Source organism: Hemitrygon akajei, chromosome 9 (genome assembly GCF_048418815.1).
Source record: "Hemitrygon akajei chromosome 9, sHemAka1.3, whole genome shotgun sequence".
Taxonomy (NCBI): domain Eukaryota; kingdom Metazoa; phylum Chordata; class Chondrichthyes; order Myliobatiformes; family Dasyatidae; genus Hemitrygon; species Hemitrygon akajei.
Window position 1 is genome coordinate 18,182,174 of NC_133132.1, and position 22,330 is coordinate 18,204,503.

The 22,330-nt window shown below is 46.9% G+C and overlaps 1 protein-coding gene across 1 annotated transcript in view; it reads right to left on the bottom strand.

Annotated features, from left to right (window-relative positions):
- Positions 1–895: 895 nt before the first annotated feature.
- Positions 896–22,330, bottom strand: part of LOC140732895 (V-set and transmembrane domain-containing protein 5-like) — a 40,344-nt gene continuing 18,909 nt past the window's right edge. The window contains exons 3-4 of the mRNA XM_073055563.1: positions 12,974–13,089; positions 896–1,296 (exon numbers count right to left, since the gene is read on the bottom strand). Coding sequence (XP_072911664.1) covers positions 12,998–13,089 — 92 coding nt within the window. The 3' untranslated portion in view covers positions 896–1,296; positions 12,974–12,997. The remainder of the gene's footprint in view (positions 1,297–12,973; positions 13,090–22,330) is intronic.

Here is a 22,330-nt window from a genome sequence, read left to right on the forward strand (position 1 = left end):
ACAGGTAGCAATCCTGAGATTGTTACCCTGGAGGTCCTGCTGTTCAGCACACCTAACTCCCTGAACTCCCTGCGCAGGACCCCCTCACTCATCCTACCCACATCATTGGTCCCTACATGGACCACAACATCTGGATTCTTGCCCTCCCTCTCGAGAATAACCTGCACCCGATCTGAGATGTCTCGGACCCCGGCACCAGGGAAGCAACATACCATCCGAGACTCCCGATCTTCCCCACAAAATCTCCTATCTGCCCCCCTGACTACAGAATCCCCTATCAATACCGCTCTCTTCTCTTCCCTCCTCCCCTTCCTAGTCGAGGGTCCAACCTCAGTGCCAGAGACAGGACCACTGCAGCTTGTTCCTGGTAGGTCATCCCCACCAACAGTATCCAAAACGGTATACTTATTTTTGATGGGAACGGCCACAGGGGTGCTCTTCTCTCTCTGTCTGCTCCCCCTGCCTCTCTTGACTGTCACCCATTTGCCTACCTCCTGTCTTTTCGGTGTGACTGCATCCCGATAACGCTTATCTATCTCTGCTTCTGCCTCCCGAATGATCCGTAGTTCATCCAGCTCCTGCTCCAATTCCCTAACTCGGTCTGATAGGAGCTGCAGCTGGATGCACCTTTTGCATGTGTGGTCATCAGGAACAACTGTGTTGACCCTGACCTCCCACATACTGCATACGGAGCACACCACTGCTCTAACTGTCTCCCCCATTACCTGATCCCAGATTAGTCAGAATAAATGAAAAACAGGCTTCTTGTCGACGTATTAATCAATGGAAAGCTTCTAGATTCTGCAATCTTTGTGTCCTGGTAAACTAAACACCTTGACAATATGGACCAGAGATACCTCTTCCTTTAAAGTCAGTGAACCATTCAGACAGCTGATCGCTGAGAGGAATTAAGTTTATTGGTCATTAAAGTTCGCTCAGCATGGTTTGGATGTAGTTGATGTTGAGTTTGGTGATGTCCAGGTGAAAGGGCAGAACCCTCTTTGTTGACAAAAAGTCCTAGCAGATGAGGCAACAACTGAACCTCCAAATCTTCTGGAATCGTCTATTCTGTCTGGTGCTCACGATGTGACTTCTACATTGTGTCACCAGCTCCTCTGCATTTGTGCCAGGTGGGTTTTTGTTTGGGGGGGGTGGTCAATGCTCTTGTCCCATTTCGTGCAGGCAGAGGTGGGTTTTGGAGATTGATGATCTGGATGCAGTTCTTTTTTGTACAGGGAGAGGAGTCTGATGTTTCTTTCTGAATGACTTCAATTTTATTCTTTATTTCATAGCTTTCTGGAGAAGAAAAAAAAGTTGAAAATGGATACATGTTTTTATAATAAATAAACCTTTGAATCATACGCTATAAGCGGGATTTCCCGGTGTCCAAACATTTGAATTCTGACTCCTGTTACTGTTCTGACATGTCAATCCATAGGCTCCTTTTGTGCCAAGATGAGGCCACCCTCAGGGCCCAGGATCAGCACCTTATATTCATGTCTGAGTACCCTCCAACTTGATGGCATGAAGATCGCTTTCTCCTTCCAGTGAATAAATTTACCTCTCACCCCAACTTCCTCTCTGACCTTTCACTTCCTCATCTGCTTACAACCTCCCTCTGGGTCCACTCCTCCATCCCTTTCTCCTATTGTCCACTCTCCTCTCCTATTCGATTCCTTCTTCTCCAGCTCATGAGCTTTCCCACCTACTTGGATTCAACTATCACCTTCCAGCAAGCCTTTTCCTCACTCACCCCATTTTTATTCGGATATTTTCCCCACTTCTCAGTCCTGAAGATGGGTCGCAACCCGAAACGTCAACTGTTCACGCTTTTCGACAGATGCTAACTGACCTACCGAGTTCCTCCAGCAAGTTGTGTGTGTTGCTTTGGATTTCCAGCATCTGCAGACTTTCTCTCATCTGCAGAGTTATCATGTTTGTGATTAACCTCTCCGTTGTCCCCCTGGCCTCCGGTCACTGGTGATGCTGTGGGGACCTCCGGCCACTGGGGGCACTACAGAGATGTCTGGGCACTGGTGGTGCTGCAAGAATCACCAACTAATGGGGGCGATGTGCAGACCTCCAGCCAAGGGTGGTGCTGAGCAGGCACGGTGCCGAACCTAGGGATTACCAATTGTTTCCTGTTCTGGCGGATTGATACTGAGTTTCTGTAAATTGAGGCTGCCGGATGGCTCGAGGCTCCATGCTCGCCATTCACATCTGGTACCCACCTCCACCACTACATCTGGTATCTCGTTCCACATGTCCACCACTCATGTGAAAAATAAACTTGCTCCTTGTCTCCATTTAAATCTCTCCAATTTCACTTGAAGCTTGATTTTAGACTCCCCTACTCTGGGGAAATGGCTGTGACCACCCATCGGGATACTTTAAACTGGGTTATCAGAAATATGCTCCCATTGAGATGCGTGTGTGAAACTAACTTGGTTGTTAAACAGCGGCAAAGAGGAATATTTGCACAAGTTGCCTAACTTGGATGGACATAGCAGAGTAAATGATGAGCCAAGTGCAGGTCGTGCTTTACGAGCCTGATTCAAATTTTTGAGGATGTGACTAAACACATTGATGAGGTTAGAAAGTTGATGTAGTGTATCTGGATTTCAGCAAGGCATTTGATAAGGTTTCCCATGCGAGGTTTATTGAGAAAGTAAGGAGGCATGGGATCCAAGGGGACATTGCTTTATGGATCCAGAACTGGCAAAGAGTGGTTGTAGACGGGTCATATTCTGCATGGAGGTCAGTCACCAGTGGCGTGTCTCAGGTATCTGTTCTGGGACTCTTACTCTTCGTGATTTTTATAAATGACCTGGATGAAGAAGTGGAGGGATGTGTTAGTAAATTTGCTGATGACACAAAGGTTGAAGGTCTTGTAGATAGTGTGGAGGGCCGTTAAGAGTTTACAGCGGGACATTGATAGGATACAAAACTGGGCTGAGAAGTGGCAGATGGAGTTCAACCCAGATAAGTGTGAGGTAGTTCATTTTGGTAGGTCAAATATGATGGCAGAATATGGTATTAATGGCAAAACTCTTGGCAGTGTGGAGGATCAGAGGGATCTTGGGGTCCGAGTCCACAGGACACTCAAAGCTGCTGTGCAGGTTGACTCTTTGGCTAAGAAGGCGTATGGTGCATTGGCCTTCATCAATCGTGGAATTGAGTTTAAGAGCCAAGAGGTAATGTTGCAGCTGTATAGGACACTGGTCAGACCACACTTGGAGTACTGTGCTCAGTTCTGGTCACCTCACTACAGGAAGGATACAGAAGCCATAGAAAGGGTGCACAGGAGATTTACAAGGATATTGCCTGGATTGGGGGGCATGCCTTATGAAAACAGGTTGAGTGAACTCAGCCTTTTCTCCTTGGAGTAACGGAGGATGAGAGGTGACCTGATAGAGGTGCATAAGATGATGAGAAGTATTGATCATGTGGATAGACAGAGGTTTTTTCTCAAGACTGAAATGGCTGCCACAAGAGGGCACAGGTTTAAGGTGCTTGGGAGGAGGTACAGAGGAGATATCGGGGTAAGTCTTTTTTACGTGGTGGAATGGACTGCCTGCAATGGTGGTGGAGGCGGCTACAGTAGGGTCTTTTAAGAGACTTTTGGATAGGTACATGAAGCTTATAAAAATAAAGGGCTATGGGTAACCCTAGCTAAGTTAGGGACATGTTTGGCACACCTTGGTGGGCCGAAGGGCCTGTATTGTGCTGTAGATTTTCTATGTTTCTATCAACCTCCTGTCTAGCAGGTAGGAAACAACACTCATAAAGGGCTGCCAGTGAGTTAAAACTGTTACGTACCCCGTAACTGGGTGTCTTACCAGCAAAGATAGAAGTATCCGTTGGAGTCTGGTACTATTTTCAAAACAGTGCTTATTAGTAAAATATACAAATCAATATCAACAATGCAAATATACAGATAATACACGTTAGCAATACTAAACCTAAAAGTGTGGGTATAATAATAATCAATAATAAACAAGCTCTATCGTTGTCTAGGGGATAATGAATTGTCATATGTAAATATAAAGTTCAGTTCAGTTCATACAGGCTGAGGTAGTTGTTGGTCGATGTGTTGTAATTGTTGGAGAGAGAGAGAGAGAGCGAGCAAACAGTGACAGCCATTCAGGTATGACCCCTCACCTTTAGCTAGACCGTTCTTCTGTGGTGGACTCGTCACCCAGGCAAGGGTGGACACACACACAAGCCCCCACCGGCCTCGCTATAAACACTGTGAGTTAAAATTGACCGATCCTTCGTTCGGTCTCCCATGCCGCACACCTTCTCGTGGGTTCCAACACTTAAGCAGTGCTCACTAGTGTGTCCCCTGGTACACCCCTTGGTGTGTCTGAGGGGTGTCTCCCCAGACCTCACTTTTATCCCTACTCACGGGGTCTCAGGTGTCAATCAGTTTTGAATGGCTTAGCCCATCAAACCAGCCCACTCCGGCTGTCCACTGAGGAATTTTAATGAACAGAATGGTACGAAGTAAACAGCCCTCTCTGGAGCCATAAGTCTTACAGGAGTCATAATATGGTCTCTCTCCCCCGGTGTTATCTTGCCCTTGTCTGAAGTAAATGTTCCAGTCCCAGTATGCTTTGTTCCATCTCTTTCTCTCTCATTAACAGCCTGGCAACAGTAATGGTTTGTAATTCTCCCAGGGGGGGGACATGGGCAACCCTGCACCCTTCTGCCCATCAGAGCTGTTCATCCTTCGTAACACAACATAGTCAGAAAATATGACTCATGTACAAATGTAACATTTTATAGATGCAGCAATTCCAAAATAAATTCAAGAGAAAGTTGTAAACACCTTGTTCTGTGGAAGGGGAAGTTAGTAAAGCTCCAAAGCACTGAAGAGGTGTCGCTGGCCTGTCCCACTAACACTGGGCAATGGCACCAGCTCAGAATGGCACATCTGTCACAACAATCCTGCCTGTTTCCAAACTGTGTCACTCTTTGACTATGACTCTGCTGCCCATATCAGGCCGATATCATAGGAACACAAATAATGATATTTGTGATGATTCAAACAGATCTGATCTTGTTTAGAAACACTATCTCAAAGTAACAATTTAATTGGAGGCCAGGGCATTTTGTTTCCTCATATCGACGCTTGGACTGGCTAGTAACACTGACGGATAGGGTAAAAGATGAAACTCCACCCTGGTAAAATTGAATCGTAATGGTCAGTTGATTAAAACAAAAGGAAGTTATGAGCTGGATTGAGGGGAAGCATTTGGGATATGCTCCCCATCTCATAAACAATGGGGGTGGGGGTGTTATGATTCCAGTCCCAAAGCTAATGTGAGGCATTCAAAGTGATATCAGGGATGAGCAAAGGGTGGCCTCCCTTACATTCTCTATTCACCGTTCATGGCAAAGTGAGTGTGCTCACAGCCAGCAAGGATCACTGGAAGATGCTACACAATTGGGAGCAGCAGCCACGGCCCCTCAGCTCCCTAAGATGGACGCCACTGTAAACAACCCAGCAATCAATCTCCAACTGCTCTGTCCAGGACCCTGAGAGACGACACAGCTCCGTACCTCACAGTGCCCAGCCTCTCCTTCATGGGCTCTGTCTACAGTTTGTGATAGCCCAGCACAATCACCCACACTAAACATTCTGTCCTGGCACCACTCTCATCGCGAAGAGTCTGAAGGAATGTAACACCAGTATCAAAGACAGCTTTTGTCCTCCTATTAGACTAGACAATTGAACATTCCTCATTAGCTAAAGATGAACTTTCCTAATCTACAGTACAACCATAGAACCACAGAACATTACAGCACAGAAAGAGGCCCCTCGGCCCATTTTGGTTCTGCCAAACCTTTTTCTGCCTAGTCCCACTGACCTGCACCTGGACCATATCCCTCCATACCCCTCTCATCCATGTACCTGTCCAAGTTTTTCTTAAATGTTAAAAGTGAGCCCGCATTTACCACTTCATCTGGCAGCTCATTCCACACTTCCACCACTCTCTGTGTGAAGAAGCCCCCCCCAATGTTCCCTTTAAACTTATCCCCCTTCACCCTTAACCCACGTCCTCTGGTTCTTTTCTCCCCTGGCCTCAGTGGAAAAAGCCTGCTTGCATTCACTCTATCTATACCCAATATAATTTTATATACCTCTGTCAAATCTCCCCTCATTCTTCTATGCTCCAGGGAATAAAGTCCTAACCTATTCAACCTTTCTCTGTAACTCAGTTTCTCAAGTCCCGGCAACAGCCTTGTAAACCTTCTCTGCACTCTTTCAACCTTATTAATATCCTCCCTGTAATTAGGTGACCAAAAGCACTGTGCTAAAGTCTTAGGCACATGTAAGTACATACTGAAAAGTGAAGATGACTTCAAAAAATAATGAAATGAAGAGGTTCTAAATATCAAGTAAAAGCATAAAGACCAGTAAACGGTAAAAGAGAAGACTAAGTTACATCAATATTTGCTGTGACCACCTCCCATTTAAAATTTCATCAATTCTCATAGGTACGGTCTCGTGCAGTTTTAAAAGTAAATCAGCTGGTATGTTCTTCCAGGCATCTTGGAGATCACGCCACTGCTCTGCAGACTTTAGTTGTTTCGCTTGCTTCAGTCTCTTCCAGGAATCGGAGACAGTCTCAATGGTTAGATCAGGGCTCTGGGGAGGCTATACCAACTGTTGTAATGCTCCTTGCTCTTCCTTTCATAGAAGATAGTTATTTATGACCTTGGCCATGTTTCCAGTCTCATTTCTTCGCTGATGGTATTGTGAGATGGATGAGAATCTGCTTTTCCTCTGTCAGCTCTGACCAGATCACCAACTCCAAGCCTGCAGGGAACCTCCACCGTGCTTGACTCTGGGCTGCAGACACTCATCAGTGTGGCTCTCTAAGCTCATCTGTGGACAGACTGTCTCCTGCTTGAAACAAAGAAATTCAAATTTTGACTCATCAGTTCCGGTCACTTGCGGCCTTTGTTCAGCACCCCAGTGCTTCCGTTTCTTTTTCCATGGGTGAGTCTCCTGGCTCTGCTTCCACTTTGGAGGAATGGCCTTCTACAACGATTCTTCCATAAAGCCCTCTTCAGACAAGACTTCTTCGGACGCTAGAGGGGTGCATGGGTTCCAGTGGTTTCTGAAAGTCCAGAGCTGATAGCAGTCCTGGATTCCTCTCGATTTAGAAGGGCGTCAGTTTCATGTATCTTTCATCTGCTGCATGCAGTTTCCGTGGCCGACCACTGATTGCTGATGCTCAACCTTTCCCATTTCTTCAGATGAGATTGGACAGCACTTCCTGAAATTCTAGTCTGCTGCGAAATTTCTGCTTGGGAGTGACCTCACTGATGCAGGATGCCGAACTTTGGCTCGTTACTATGCTCACTCTTGCCATGGCGTAAATATTACTGAGTTGAAGGTTAAATAAGAGTGGGAGGCAGCAGAAAGGAAACTATAGACCCGTTAGGCTGACATCAGTGGTTGGGAAGTTGTTGGAATCGATTGTTAAGGATGTGATTATGGAGTACCTGGAGGCACGTGACAAGATAGGCCAAAGCCAGCATGGTTTCCTTAAAGGAAAATCCTGCCTGACTAAGGAAATTACAAGCAGGGTAGACAAAGGAGATGCAGTAGACGTGGTGTACTTGGATTTTAAGATGGCCTGCGATAAGGTGCTGCACATGAGGCTACTTAGCAAGGTAAGAGCCCACGGAATTACAGGGGAGTTACTAGCATGGGTGGAGCATCGGCTGGTCGGCAGAAAACAGAGAGTGGAAAACGGGATCCTATTCTGGCTGGCTGCTGGTTACCAGTGGAGGTACACAGGGGTCGGTGTTGGGACCACTGCTTTTTTATGATGTATGTCAATGATTTGGACTACGGTATTAATGTTTCTTTGTGGCTAAATCTGCCAATGATACCAAGATAAGCGGAGGAGCGGGTAGTGTTGAGGAGACAGAGAGCCTGCAAACAGACTTAGATTGTTTAGGGGAATGGACAAAGAAGTGGCAAATGAAATACAATGTTGGAAAGTGTATGGTCATGCACTTTGGTGGAAAAAATACACAGGCAGACTATTATTTACATGGAGGGAGAATTCAAATTGCAGAGATGCAAAGAGACTTGTGAGTGCTTGTGCAGGACACCCTAAAGGTCACCCTTCAAGTTGAGTCGGTTGTGCAGAAGGCGAATGCAAAGTTGGTTTTCATTTCCAGATGTACAGAGCAGGGATGTGATGTTGAGGCTCTATAAGGCACTCGGGAGATCACACGGAATATTGTGTGCAGTTTTGGGATCCTCAGTTTGGAAATGATATACTGACATAGGAGAGGGTTCAGAGAAGATTCACAGGAGGAATGTCTGACAGCTCTTGGGCTGTATTCCCTTGAATTCAGGAGAATGACAGGGGATCTCATAGAAACATTCCAAATGTTAAAAGGCCTGAACAGATTAGATATGGCAAAGTTATTTCCTATGGTAGTGGATTCTAGGACAATAGGGCACGACTTCAAGTTTGAAGGATGTCCTTTTAGAACTGAGATGCGGAGAAATTACTGTAGCTAGAGGCTGGTAAATGTCATTGGGTGTACTGAAGGCAGAGATAAATGGGTTCTAGGTTAGTCAGGGTATCAAAGGGTATGGGGTGAAGGCATGGGAGTGGGATGACTGGAAGAATTGGATCAGCCCATGATTGAATGGCGGAGCAGACTCGATGGGCCGAATGGTGCACTTCTGCTCCTGTATCTTATCATCTAAACTGTCACATCTCCCACACTGTTTTGTTTTGATTGTACAGTTTAATTTATTCTGCACAAATTTCTGTTTCAGTTAATCAGTTTAGTCATTCAAAACATTAAGTCATTAATCGTTAGCATTCTGTTTAATTATGCATGGAGCTCTCTACCTGCAAGGAATCAAGTTTTTCTCTTTCTAATGAAACACTAATGCTGAAGACTAAAAATGAACATCTAAAAATAGTTAATATTTCAATCTAAGGTGCCTAAGAGTTTTGCACAGCCTTCCATCACCCACACTTTTCTACTGTACCGCAGTTTCAGAAACATTGTGGGCTGTCTCTTAAAATCTAGCATCTTAATCTATTTTGGATGGCAAAAAGGAACAGTGTTCATGATTACTATATCTAGATACTTGTGGCAATAATAAACCAATGTCAAATACTTGTCTCAGAAAGACATAAACGAGATAACCCAATTCATCTACTACAGGGAATTTTCCACAGCCACATCCTGACACTTACTTCTGTGTAACCCATTCTCTGCCACAAGCCAATGCAATGTCTCCTGTCTGCACGCTGGGGTATTCTCCCTTCTACAAACGTAATGCTGGAGGAAAACTGAGTAGCCTGGGTAGAGCTGAGGAGCCTAGAATACATACACACACACACACACACCCACAGTGACACACGCTTACCTACAGACTTTCTCACATGCTCTGTCACACAAACAGACACACACACACATACACACACACACACACACACACAGACATTCTCTCACACACATAAGGAAAGTCACTCATTCTCACACATATTGATACTCACAAAAACAGAAGAATGCCGCCCAGTATTGAACCTGGCCATGAATTCCATCCCTTCCCCCACAAACCGTCAACACTGTCAGGATATGGCAGTCCGATCGTCAAATCATTATCGAACCAAATGGAAAGTGACAGTCTGACAGACGAACTCAGTAGGTCGAGCTGCATTTGCAGAGCAGGTGGGGGACACTGAGGAACTGTGGACACTTCCCTTCCCCCAACACATGCTGCTCAGCTCAGCCCACCTGAGACCCCCCTGCAGAATATCTGTTGGCCTAGCTTCGAGCATCTGCAGACTCTGCAGAGTCAAGACTCTTGACTGGGTTCACTTTGACAACAACTGCTGCCTGTGCCTGTCTGTAGGTGTGTCTGTAACCTCACATCTTGAAACATCACCAGGATGAATGACTGGCCGTTCGATGGCTCTAGGCCTGTATTCCCTAGAATTAAGAAGGACAACGGGTGACTTAATTGAAACCTATCAAATGATGAAGGATTTGATCAAGTGGATGTGGAGAGAACGTTTCCTGTGATGGGAGAGTCTAGGGCTAGAGGACACAGCCACTCAATAGGGGGGAATCCATTTAGAATGGAGATGAGGAGGAAATTCTTTAGCTAGAGAGTGGAGAATCTTTTGAATTTGTTGCCACAGGCATCTGTGGAGGCAGAGTCTTTATAAATATTTAAGGCAGAGGTTGATAAGATTCTTGACTGGTCAGGGCATGAGAGACAGAGGGAGAAAGAATGAGATGGGGGCATAGAGGAAACGTGGATCAGCCATGCTGAAATGGCGGAGAAGACTCGATGGGCCAATTGACCTAATTCTACTCAGGTATCTTAACTCCGTACACTTGTTTAGATAACTTTGCATTAAAACTTGCGGCTGAGGGGTGAATGGGGAAGGACCAAAAATGAAGTCACCAAAAACAAGGGTGGGTTACCTCATAGGGCATTTTGATGGCCTCTGGCAAGAGATTTCACATTGTAGTAATGTAACCGATATAACAGGAGATTCAGATGCCTTGACACGGGTTGCCATGGGTATCAGGAGTACAGTTGTGGCAAGACTCCCCTGAGCTCCAACTACTCGCGCCAGGAATTTATTGTTTATGACGTGTCGGCAAATGCTTTTGAGAAGCCTCATGATTAAGTGTTGGGAAAGGCAGTAATTACAGTTTTCTATTCACTGCCAGTCGATCTTTGCCAAGTGTCCCGCTGGTTGATGTGCTCCTTCAGATGAACATTCACAGTTACTGATATGGCTGCAAGCGGAGGTGGCCATGTCTTGGCCATAATGGCCGATCCCTGGAGAGCAGTGAATGAGCTTCTGGGATGAGGACCTCTGTGTGCGTGTGGAGGGGGGTATCGGGTAGCCGGACCACAAAAGGAGTGTGGAATGACCTTCCCCAAAGCTGGCAGAAATAAGCCATTCGACCGCACGACTGTGCCAATCACTAAGCACCCATTGGTACTAATCATAGTCATTGGCAGCAGGTTGGCGTTTAGGAAGAGGGAGGTATGGATACACAGTCACACCGGGACTGACAGGCATGGATTTGTTTAAGGAGAGACTGGAACTGGAGGCAGTCGAAAGGAGATTCATTGCTCGATACGTGGAGTAACAGATCATGAGAGGCTTCGATAGAGATCCAGTATCACTTTCCTTGCATTGAGATGTCTAATACCAGAGGGCATGCACTTCAATTGAGAGGGAATACATTCAAATGAGATCTGGGGACGTTTTATTTATCTATCTATTTATTTATTTATATTACACAAAAAGTGGTGGGTGCCTGCGTTGTGCTGCCTGGGGTAGCGGTGAAGGGACATACCATGGTGTTATTCAAGACGCTCTCGGTTAGGGACATTAATGAGCAGGAAGCTGGAAATCTATATTATGTAGGCAGAATGGATTCATTTAGTTGGGTTTGATTACTAACATAGTTAGTTTGGCGCAGTATTGTGGGCCAGTGGGCCAGTTCCTGTGCTACATTGTTCTAATTTCTAATTTGTGTGTAGGTTGCTCGGGCTGATAGAAGAGTCAGGGTCACCTGACTGAAGCACGGCGGTCCCCGAGGGCACAGGACAGGACGCATGTGGTGATGTTTTACCCCTTGGGAGAGTCTGGATCGAGGGGTCAGTATTACCGGACTGGTGGGTGGGGAGTGGACAGGAGCAGTGGTCATTTGAGAGGGGGGTCCTGCTGGCGGAAGGTGGGGGATCTCTGGATTTCTCGGTCCTGCTGTGAGGTGGGAAGGTGCATGGAAGGTTAAAGGCAAACAGCAAAGGGGGCAGAACAGGAGCTGAGGACTGATTTGTCAGACATGTTTGAGGGGCCGATTAAACGACTCCTGCCTCTAATTCTTGGTCTTCTCATTAATCCCCACATCCCCAATGACTCCACCTCATGACTGATTAATAGCGATAAGACCTGCCTGCATCTTGTTGGGATGTGGGGGTAATCTCACGCGGTAGAACAGAGAGCAAACTCGACAGGCAGGTACAAACCCACGTCACTGGCACTGCCAGCTGGTGGCTCCACCCACAGTGCCACGTGGTGATTGATAGTCCCACAGGGCTTTCCGAGGGGGTGTTTACCACACAGACTGCAGTGGCCCGTCGAAGTGTTGCCTTGCCATTGGACAGACAACATCGATATGAACTTCATATATTTTAGAGCAGGGGTGTCAAACTCATTTTAGGTCACGGGCCGGATTGAGCAAAATGCAGATTCATGCGGGCCGGATCAGTCGGACGCGTGCGAACGCAGCTTTTGTTGCCTCCGTTTTTTCAGCCTGCTCTCATGTGTCTCAGTCTCTGCTATAACTACAAAGTGTTTCACTTTACAAATTCCGTTTCTTATGAAGAAGACTGCCGAATAAACACTAAAAACCCTGAAAACCTGGTACCTGAATAAACTCAGCATTAGCCATATCATACGCCATAGGCACTTCGATTACTGGGGCCAGCTTTAATAGTAATTAGATATTATCTCGCGGGCCAAAGATAATTCCACCGCGGGCCGGATTTGGCCCGCGGGCCTTGAGTTTGACATATATGTCCTGGAGGAATGAGTTCACTTTAAGATGCCATGTGTCCAATGGCACGGATTTGACACTGAATCCCTTGCAGGGGCCTGATTAAAACTGCACATGAAGCGGAAAGCGGAAAACTAATTCATTCATAACAGAGCAGGGAAAGTCACTGCCAGCCCAGCCTGACCCCTTCACAGAAGTCATCAGGTCCCTGTCTAATTCACAGCTTGTAGACAATACCAGTGATGGCAATGAACGCTGACTGACTGACAGACAAAGGGCGACTGAGGTTAAAGCTGGAATGACACGTGTGAAATGGAGCAATCTCTGGTTACACTGGGACGTCAGGCATTGTCAACATACAGGAAAGGTCTGACTGAAATGTATTTACCTGTTTGCCTTTCCCCCCGATGCGTCAGAAAATTAATGCACACACCAGCACCACTCCAGCGGTGACCCCGATCACATTCCTGGCTATCGCTCCACCTGCCAGAGGGCTTGGAGGCTCTGCAAAATGAAGATGAGGAGATAATGAGATATGATCGAGACTATTGAGTAAGTGAAAGGCCGAGACAGAGTGGGTGTGGAGAGGATGCTTCCTATAGTGAACACAGATGAGGAGGGATTTCAGCCAGAAGTTGGTGAATCTGTGTGATTTATTGCCACAGACGGATGTGGGGCCAAGTCATTAAGCGGAGTTTGACAGGTTCTTGATTAGTCAGAGCATTAATGGTTGTGGGCAGAAGGCAGCAGGCAGGTGGATGGGTTGAAGGGATGATAAACCAGCCATGATAGAATTGCAGTGCCCAATTCTCCTCCGATGTGGTTGGGTCTTCCACGCTTATGGTAACCCAGTGGAACAAGACACAGTAAATTTCCATTCTACTTTGATTAACTTTGTTAACTCGGGGTTTTAGTTTATTACAACTTAAAATGCAGATTCAAAATCCTAGTTGGACACAGAGGTATTTTGCTATATAGCCTGGAAATACAGTCCTTACTCCAAATGGCCTACACCGACTAAGATTCCAGTTGAAGGTAGTCCCCATTGCACACGTTTGGCTCATATCTCATTGAACCTTGACCTTTCTTATCCTCATACGTTTTAGACTTTGTTACTGCCCCATCTCGGCCTCTTCCCCTGTCAACTTGTCCCATATACCGATCACCTTCTTGGTGATAATGTTGCCCTTGAGGTTCCTATTACATCTCTTCTCTCTCACCGTGAGCCTGTGCCCTGTAATTACTCAAGCCCCAGCTCTGGTGAGTAAAAGCTGTGACCAATCGTTATCTGTGTGCTCACATGACTTTACACCTATATCCAGTCTATTTAATATTTAAATTAACCCACAAAATTCATGGATTAGACAGAACACTCATTGGATTGCCTTTTGCCTCTGTTTCCAGAAGCTCAGGTATTCATCCCAAAGCACTCGTGAGGTGCAGAGACAACTTTGTACAGTGTGATAGTGGAGAACATCGCTCAGTGGGGAGAATTGTTTTGGTGGCGTGGAGATTGTTCACAATGGAAAGGGCTTAAAACATTCACAAATCAGAACATTTATCAACGAGATTGAGAGTCTGAACTTCTCCCTAACTGGGAATGAAACTCAGAACTTACAGCGTGCATCATACAAACAAGCCCTTTGGCCATTAATATGTCTGCCGACCATGGTGCCACTTTAAAATGCACCTCAGTCTGCAGAGCATCTTTATCATACACTCATCCTCTGCTCCTGTGTGTGTTTGAGTGCCTCCCAAACGTCTCCACCCTGTCCCCCTCCACCAGCTCCATGGGAGCCCTTTCCGGATATGCACCACTCTGTTTAAAAATAAAACTTGTCCTGCACATCTTGTTTAAATTTCCTACTTCAGTTCATAAAAATCATGGTCTCCAGAGCTGACATTTCCACAGTGGCACAACGACTGTATCTACTTCTGTCATAACTTTATAAAACCTCACTATAAAACCCGCTAATAAGGGGGGAGCTGTTGTAGTCTGGCGTACTGACCTCTATCTGGCCAAGGCACAGCGACAACTCTCTGATACTTCCTCTTATTTACCCCTTGATCATGACCCCACTAAGGAGTGTCACTGTCTCCTATACCATCACCAACCTTATCAGCTCTGGGGATCTCCCATCCACTGCCACCAACCTCATAGTTCCCACACCCCGCACTTCCCGTTTCTACCTCCTACCCAAGATCCACATACCTGCCTGTCCAGGTAGACCCATTGTCTCAGCTTGCTCCTGCCCCACCGAACTAATTTCTGCATATGTTTTATCCCCCCTTGTTCAATCCCCTCCCACCTATGTTCGTGACACTTCTCACGCTTTGTATTTTTTCAATGATTTTAAGTTCCCTGACCCCCACCGCCTTATTTTCACCATGAACGCCCAGTCACTATATACCCCCATCCCCCACCAGGAAGGTCTCAAAGCTCTCCGCTTCTTTTTGGATTCCAGACCTAACCAGTTCCCCTCTATCACCACTCTCCTCCATCTAGTGGAATTAGTTCTTACTCTCAAGAATTTCTCCTTTGGCTCCTCCCACTTCCTCCAAACCAAAGGTGTAGCCATGGGCACCCCTATGGGTCCCAGTTATGCCTGCCTTTTTGTTGGCTTTGTGGAACAGTCCATGTTTCAAGTCTATACGGGTATCCGTCCCCCACTTTTCCTTCGTGACATCGACGACTGCAGTGATGCTGCCTCCTGCATGCATGCTGAGCTCGTTGACTTCATTAACTTTGCCTCCAACTTTCACCCTGCCCTCAAATTTACCTGGTCTATTTCTGACACCTCCTTCCCCTTTCTTGATCTTTCTGTCTCCATCTCTGGAGATGGCCTATCTACTGATATATACTATAAGCCTACAGACTCTCACAGCTACCTGGACTATTCCTCTTCCTACCCATGTCTCTTGTAAAAATGCTATCCCCTTCTTGCAATTCCTCCGTCTCCACCGCATCTGCTCTCAGGATGAGGCTTTTCATTCCAGGACGAAGGGGATGTCTTCATTTTTTAAACAAAAGGGCTTCCCTTCTTCCACCATCAACTCTGCTCTCAAACTCATCTCTCCCCTTTCCCGCACATCTGCCCTCACCCCATCTGCCCACCACCCCACTCGGGATAGGGTTCCCCTTGTCCTTACCTATCACCCCACCAGCCTCCAGGTCCAACGTATAATTCTCCATAATTTCCGCCACCTCCAACGGGATCCCACTACCAAGCACATCTTTCCCTCCCCCCCCTTTCTGCTTTCCGCAGGGATCGCTCCCTACATGACTCCCTTGTCCACCAGTCCCCCCCATCCCTTCCCACCGATCTCCCTCCTGGCACTTATCCTTGTAAGCGGAACAAGTGCTACACCTGCCCTTACACTTCCTCCCTTACCACCATTCAGGGCCCCAGACAGTCCTTCCAGGTGAGGCGACACTTCACCTGTGAGTCGGCTGGTGTGGTATACTGCGTCCGGTGCTCCCAGTGCAGCCTTTTATATATTGGTGAGACCCGACGCAGACTGGGAGACCGTTTCGCTGAACACCTACGCTCGGTCCACCAGAGAAAGCAGGATCTCCCAGTGGCCACCCATTTTAATTCCACGTCCCACTCCCGTTCTGATATGTCTATCCATGGCCTCCTCTACTGTCAAGATGAAGCCACACTCAGGTTGGAGGAACAACACCTTATATTCTGTCTGGGTAGCCTCCAACCTGATGGCATGAACACTGACTTCTCTAACTTCCGTTAATGCCCCTCCTCCCCTTCTTACCCCATCCTTAATATATTTAGTTTTTTCCCCCCGCCTTTTTTTTTCTCTCTGCCCATCACTCTGCCTGTTCTCCATCTCCCTCTGGTGCTCCCCTTCTCCCCTTTCTTTCTCCCTAGGCCTCCCATCCCATGATCCTTTCCGTTCTCTAGCTCTGTATCCCTTTTGCCAATCACCTTTCTGGCTCTCAGCTTCACCCCACCCCCTCATGTCTTCTCCTATCATTTTGCATTTTCCCCTCCCCCTCCTACTTTCAAATCTCTTAGTATCTTTCCTTTCAGTTAGTCCTGATGAAGGGTCTCGGCCTGAAACGTCGACAGCGCTTCTCCCTTTTGATGCGGCCTGACCTACTGCGTTCCACGAGCATTTTGTGTGTGTTGCTTGAATTTCCAGCATCTGCAGATTTCCTCATGTTTGCCTTTATAAAACCTCTACTTGGTCTCCTCTCAGCCACCAATGCTCCATAGAAAATAGTCCAGCTTTGTCCAAACTCTCTGCAAGGCAGCATTCAGCTGAACATTTTCAGCCCCCTCACAAAAAACCCCCATGTACTTCGAATGATGCGGTGAGCAGCCTGCACAGAGCACTCCTGATGTGTCCTGCCCAAAGCTCTATACACGGCATCAGTACTTCCCAAACTTTAAACTCAGCACCCTGACCGATGAAGCCAAGGATGAAGTGTGCCCTTTCTACCTGTGTTGCCAATTAATTGTCCTCTCATTCACATGTGGAGACCTACTAAAGTCGATATTTTCCACAAGGAGCCCCCCCACCCCCCCATTCAAAAGACATGACTATAGAAATTTGCCTGCTCTTACTGGGAGAAGATGCTGCAGTTTCCAGTGCATATTGTTCCCTCTGGACTTTTGCCTCCAGTCTGGTTTTCTGCACCATGGATTGTATAGAAACACAGGTAACAGGGGTAAGGATACGCTATTCGAGCCCTCAGATTGCCCCATCCTTTCAGAGGATATTGGCCAACTCCACACACTAGGAGAAGAGCTGCTGTATTTTTAACCATTTGTCAGCCTATCGCTCACACACCTTGAACCATCTACACTCCTGGTCACCCTCTTCTACTAAAGACATAGTTAAACTGGAAAGAGCACAGTAAAAGTAAATACAAGGATGCTGGCAGGACAAAGGACTTGCGTTAGAGGGAGCGGTGATGAAGGTTATGAACATCACTGAAAATGTGCACAGAAAAGGTCTTTTATCCAGGGTCTAGTAGACCGAAGCATGGATACATTTGTTTAGGGTAAGAAGAGAATGATGTAAAAGAACATAAGACAGCTGGTAGTGAGCACATAAATCGAGCTGCAAGAAGAAGTGGCTGAGGAAGGTACAATCGTATCGTTTAAGAAACACCTGGATAAGGATGGCTTCGGAGGTGCAAGGGCTGAGAACATGAAATGGGATCTAGCTGGATGGGCACTTTGGTCAGCAATGACGGAAGCGACTGTGTCTGTGCTGTATCGCTCTCTGATACTGTACTGTGTTCAGCGTGGACTGAAGGAATTGTGTCTGTGCGGTATCGCTCTCTGATACTGTACTGTGTTCAGCGTGGACTGAAGGGATTGTGTCTGTGCTGTATCGCTGTCTGGTACTGTACTGCGTTCAGCGTGGACTGAAGGGATTGTGTCTGTGCTGTATCGCTCTCTGATACTGTACTGTGCTCAGCGTGGACTGAAGGGATTGTGCCTGTGCTGTATCGCTCTCTGATACTGTACTGCGTTCAGCGTGGACTGAAGGGATTGTGCCTGTCCGGTATCGCTCTCTGATACTGTACTGTGTTCAGCGTGGACTGAAGGGATTGTGTCTGTGCTGTATCGCTCTCTGATACTGTACTGCGTTCAGCGTGGACTGAAGGGATTGTGCCTGTGCTGTATCGCTCTCTGATACTGTACTGTGTTCAGCGTGGACTGAAGGGATTGTGTCTGTGCTGTATCGCTCTCTGATACTGTACTGTGTTCAGCGTGGACTGAAGGGATTGTGTCTGTGCTGTATCGCTCTCTGATACTGTACTGTGTTCAGCGTGGACTGAAGGGATTGTGCCTGTGCTGTATCGCTCTCTGATACTGTACTGTGTTCAGCGTGGACTGAAGGGATTGTGTCTGTGCTGTATCGCTCTCTGATACTGTACTGTGTTCAGCGTGGACTGAAGGGATTGTGCCTGTGCGGTATCGCTCTCTGATACTGTACTGTGTTCAGCGTGGACTGAAGGGATTGTGTCTGTGCGGTATCGCTCTCTGATACTGTACTGTGTTCAGTGTGGACTGAAGGGATTGTGTCTGTGCTGTATCGCTCTCTGATACTGTACTGTGTTCAGCGTGGACTGAAGGGATTGTGCCTGTGCTGTATCGCTCTCTGATACTGTACTGTGTTCAGCGTGGACTGAAGGGATTGTGTCTGTGCTGTATCGCTCTCTGATACTGTACTGTGTTCAGCGTGGACTGAAGGGATTGTGTCTGTGCTGTATCGCTCTCTGATACTGTACTGTGTTCAGCGTGGACTGAAGGGATTGTGCCTGTGCTGTATCGCTCTCTGATACTGTACTGTGTTCAGCGTGGACTGAAGGGATTGTGTCTGTGCTGTATCGCTCTCTGATACTGTACTGTGTTCAGCGTGGACTGAAGGGATTGTGTCTGTGCTGTATCGCTCTCTGATACTGTACTGTGTTCAGCGTGGACTGAAGGGATTGTGTCTGTGCTGTATCGCTCTCTGATACTGTACTGTGTTCAGCGTGGACTGAAGGGATTGTGTCTGTGCGGTATCGCTCTCTGATACTGTACTGTGTTCAGCGTGGACTGAAGGGATTGTGTCTGTGCTGTATCGCTCTCTGATACTGTACTGTGTTCAGCGTGGACTGAAGGGATTGTGTCTGTGCTGTATCGCTCTCTGATACTGTACTGTGTTCAGCGTGGACTGAAGGGATTGTGTCTGTGCTGTATCGCTCTCTGATACTGTACTGTGTTCAGCGTGGACTGAAGGGATTGTGTCTGTGCTGTATCGCTCTCTGATACTGTACTGTGTTCAGCGTGGACTGAAGGGATTGTGTCTGTGCTGTATCGCTCTCTGATACTGTACTGTGTTCAGCGTGGACTGAAGGGATTGTGTCTGTGCTGTATCGCTCTCTGATACTGTACTGTGTTCAGCGTGGACTGAAGGGATTGTGCCTGTGCTGTATCGCTCTCTGATACTGTACTGTGTTCAGCGTGGACTGAAGGGATTGTGTCTGTGCTGTATCGCTCTCTGATACTGTACTGTGTTCAGCGTGGACTGAAGGGATTGTGTCTGTGCTGTATCGCTCTCTGATACTGTACTGTGTTCAGCGTGGACTGAAGGGATTGTGTCTGTGCTGTATCGCTCTCTGATACTGTACTGTGTTCAGCGTGGACTGAAGGGATTGTGTCTGTGCTGTATCGCTCTCTGATACTGTACTGTGTTCAGCGTGGACTGAAGGGATTGTGTCTGTGCTGTATCGCTCTCTGATACTGTACTGTGTTCAGCGTGGACTGAAGGGATTGTGTCTGTGCTGTATCGCTCTCTGATACTGTACTGTGTTCAGCGTGGACTGAAGGGATTGTGCCTGTGCTGTATCGCTCTCTGATACTGTACTGTGTTCAGCGTGGACTGAAGGGATTGTGTCTGTGCTGTATCGCTCTCTGATACTGTACTGTGTTCAGCGTGGACTGAAGGGATTGTGTCTGTGCTGTATCGCTCTCTGATACTGTACTGTGTTCAGCGTGGACTGAAGGGATTGTGCCTGTGCTGTATCGCTCTCTGATACTGTACTGTGTTCAGCGTGGACTGAAGGGATTGAGTCTGTGCTGTATCGCTCTCTGATACTGTACTGTGTTCAGCGTGGACTGAAGGGATTGTGTCTGTGCTGTATCGCTCTCTGATACTGTACTGTGTTCAGCGTGGACTGAAGGGATTGTGTCTGTGCTGTATCGCTCTCTGATACTGTACTGTGTTCAGCGTGGACTGAAGGGATTGTGTCTGTGCTGTATCGCTCTCTGATACTGTACTGTGTTCAGCGTGGACTGAAGGGATTGTGTCTGTGCTGTATCGCTCTCTGATACTGTACTGTGTTCAGCGTGGACTGAAGGGATTGTGTCTGTGCTGTATCGCTCTCTGATACTGTACTGTGTTCAGCGTGGACTGAAGGGATTGTGTCTGTGCTGTATCGCTCTCTGATACTGTACTGTGTTCAGCGTGGACTGAAGGGATTGTGCCTGTGCTGTATCGCTCTCTGATACTGTACTGTGTTCAGCGTGGACTGAAGGGATTGTGTCTGTGCTGTATCCCTCTCTGATACTGTACTGTGTTCAGCGTGGACTGAAGGGATTGTGCCTGTGCTGTATCGCTCTCTGATACTGTACTGTGTTCAGCGTGGACTGAAGGGATTGTGTCTGTGCTGTATCGCTCTCTGATACTGTACTGTGTTCAGCGTGGACTGAAGGGATTGTGTCTGTGCTGTATCGCTCTCTGATACTGTACTGTGTTCAGCGTGGATTGAAGGGATTGTGTCTGTGCTGTATCGCTCTCTGATACTGTACTGTGCTCAGCGTGGACTGAAGGGATTGTGTCTGTGCTGTATCGCTCTCTGATACTGTACTGCGTTCAGCGTGGATTGAAGGGATTGTGTCTGTGCTGTATCGCTGTCTGGTACTGTACTGCGTTCAGCGTGGACTGAAGGGATTGTGTCTGTGCTGTATCGCTGTCTGGTACTGTACTGCGTTCAGCGTGGACTGAAGGGATTGTGTCTGTGCTGTATCGCTGTCTGGTACTGTACTGCGTTCAGCGTGGACTGAAGGGATTGTGTCTGTGCTGTATCGCTCTCTGATACTGTGACTCTAATCAATTAATACCACTGTCTATCTATCACATACATTCACAAGCCTATCTCCACACTGAATGACTGCTATCCTGCCCTTGTTATAGCACATTGCTGCATGAGTTGATCTTTAAATAGCTACTTGAGAGGTTGATATTGCTTGTGGTTTGGTTCAGTTGATAAATACTAGCAGAGAAGTGCAAGGCTTATCTGATTTGCAATGTCAAAGGACACCTATTTCAAGAAAGATTATTTCAAATAAAACCCATCTGAAATTTCAGAAAACGTCTGTACATAGTATTATAGTTTTTGACCGCTGTGAACTTCAACCTTAAGTCTGATAGGCAAGATGGGAGCTGATGTCCGTCACATAATCTTGCTGTGAATCAGTGTCAGGCAACATAAGGAAGCGCCCTACTTGACATTTGAGGAGGAGCGGTCAGTGCACAGGGTGAGAAAAAGCTGCTGACAGTTGTAAACTCAGCCAGTTCCCCAGCGTCGAGGATACCTTTGAAATGCGATGTTTTGAAGGAGCACCCATCGTAAGGATTCCCGTCATGAAACCCAAGTCGTCTTCTCATCGTGGAGGATGTGCAGAAGACTGAAGACACACACTCAGCTTCTTCATCCGATTTCTGATTGGATAACGAATACCTACTCACTATTCCCCTCTCTTTTTGTACCAGTTATTTATTTTTCCATATGCTGACTGTAATTTATATTTTTCTCTTATATTGTATCGCAATGTGCTGCCACTAAACAGTGATATTAAACCTAATTCTGATATTGATTCTGAATTACTCTAGCTTTCATGTAGAGAGAATAATTTAGTCACAGTACAATGCAATATTAAAATCACTCTCACTCGCAAAGTAATGCCAAAAGAAAAACTACAACAATAAAACACTATTGGGAACAAACATTTGGAGTTCCTTGACATTCCAAGCCATGCCATACCAACACAAGTGGGCCACTCAGCCCTCTGAGTCCATGCTATCTTCCAGCTGTGCGATCACCTCCATCCCACTGCCACAGACCTGGCACGCTGCAGTGTGCCCTGTACTGCAGAGTGGTTCACGGTTTACTGTTGTCACATGTAAATTGGTACACGTCTTCTCTTACATACTGTTTACACAG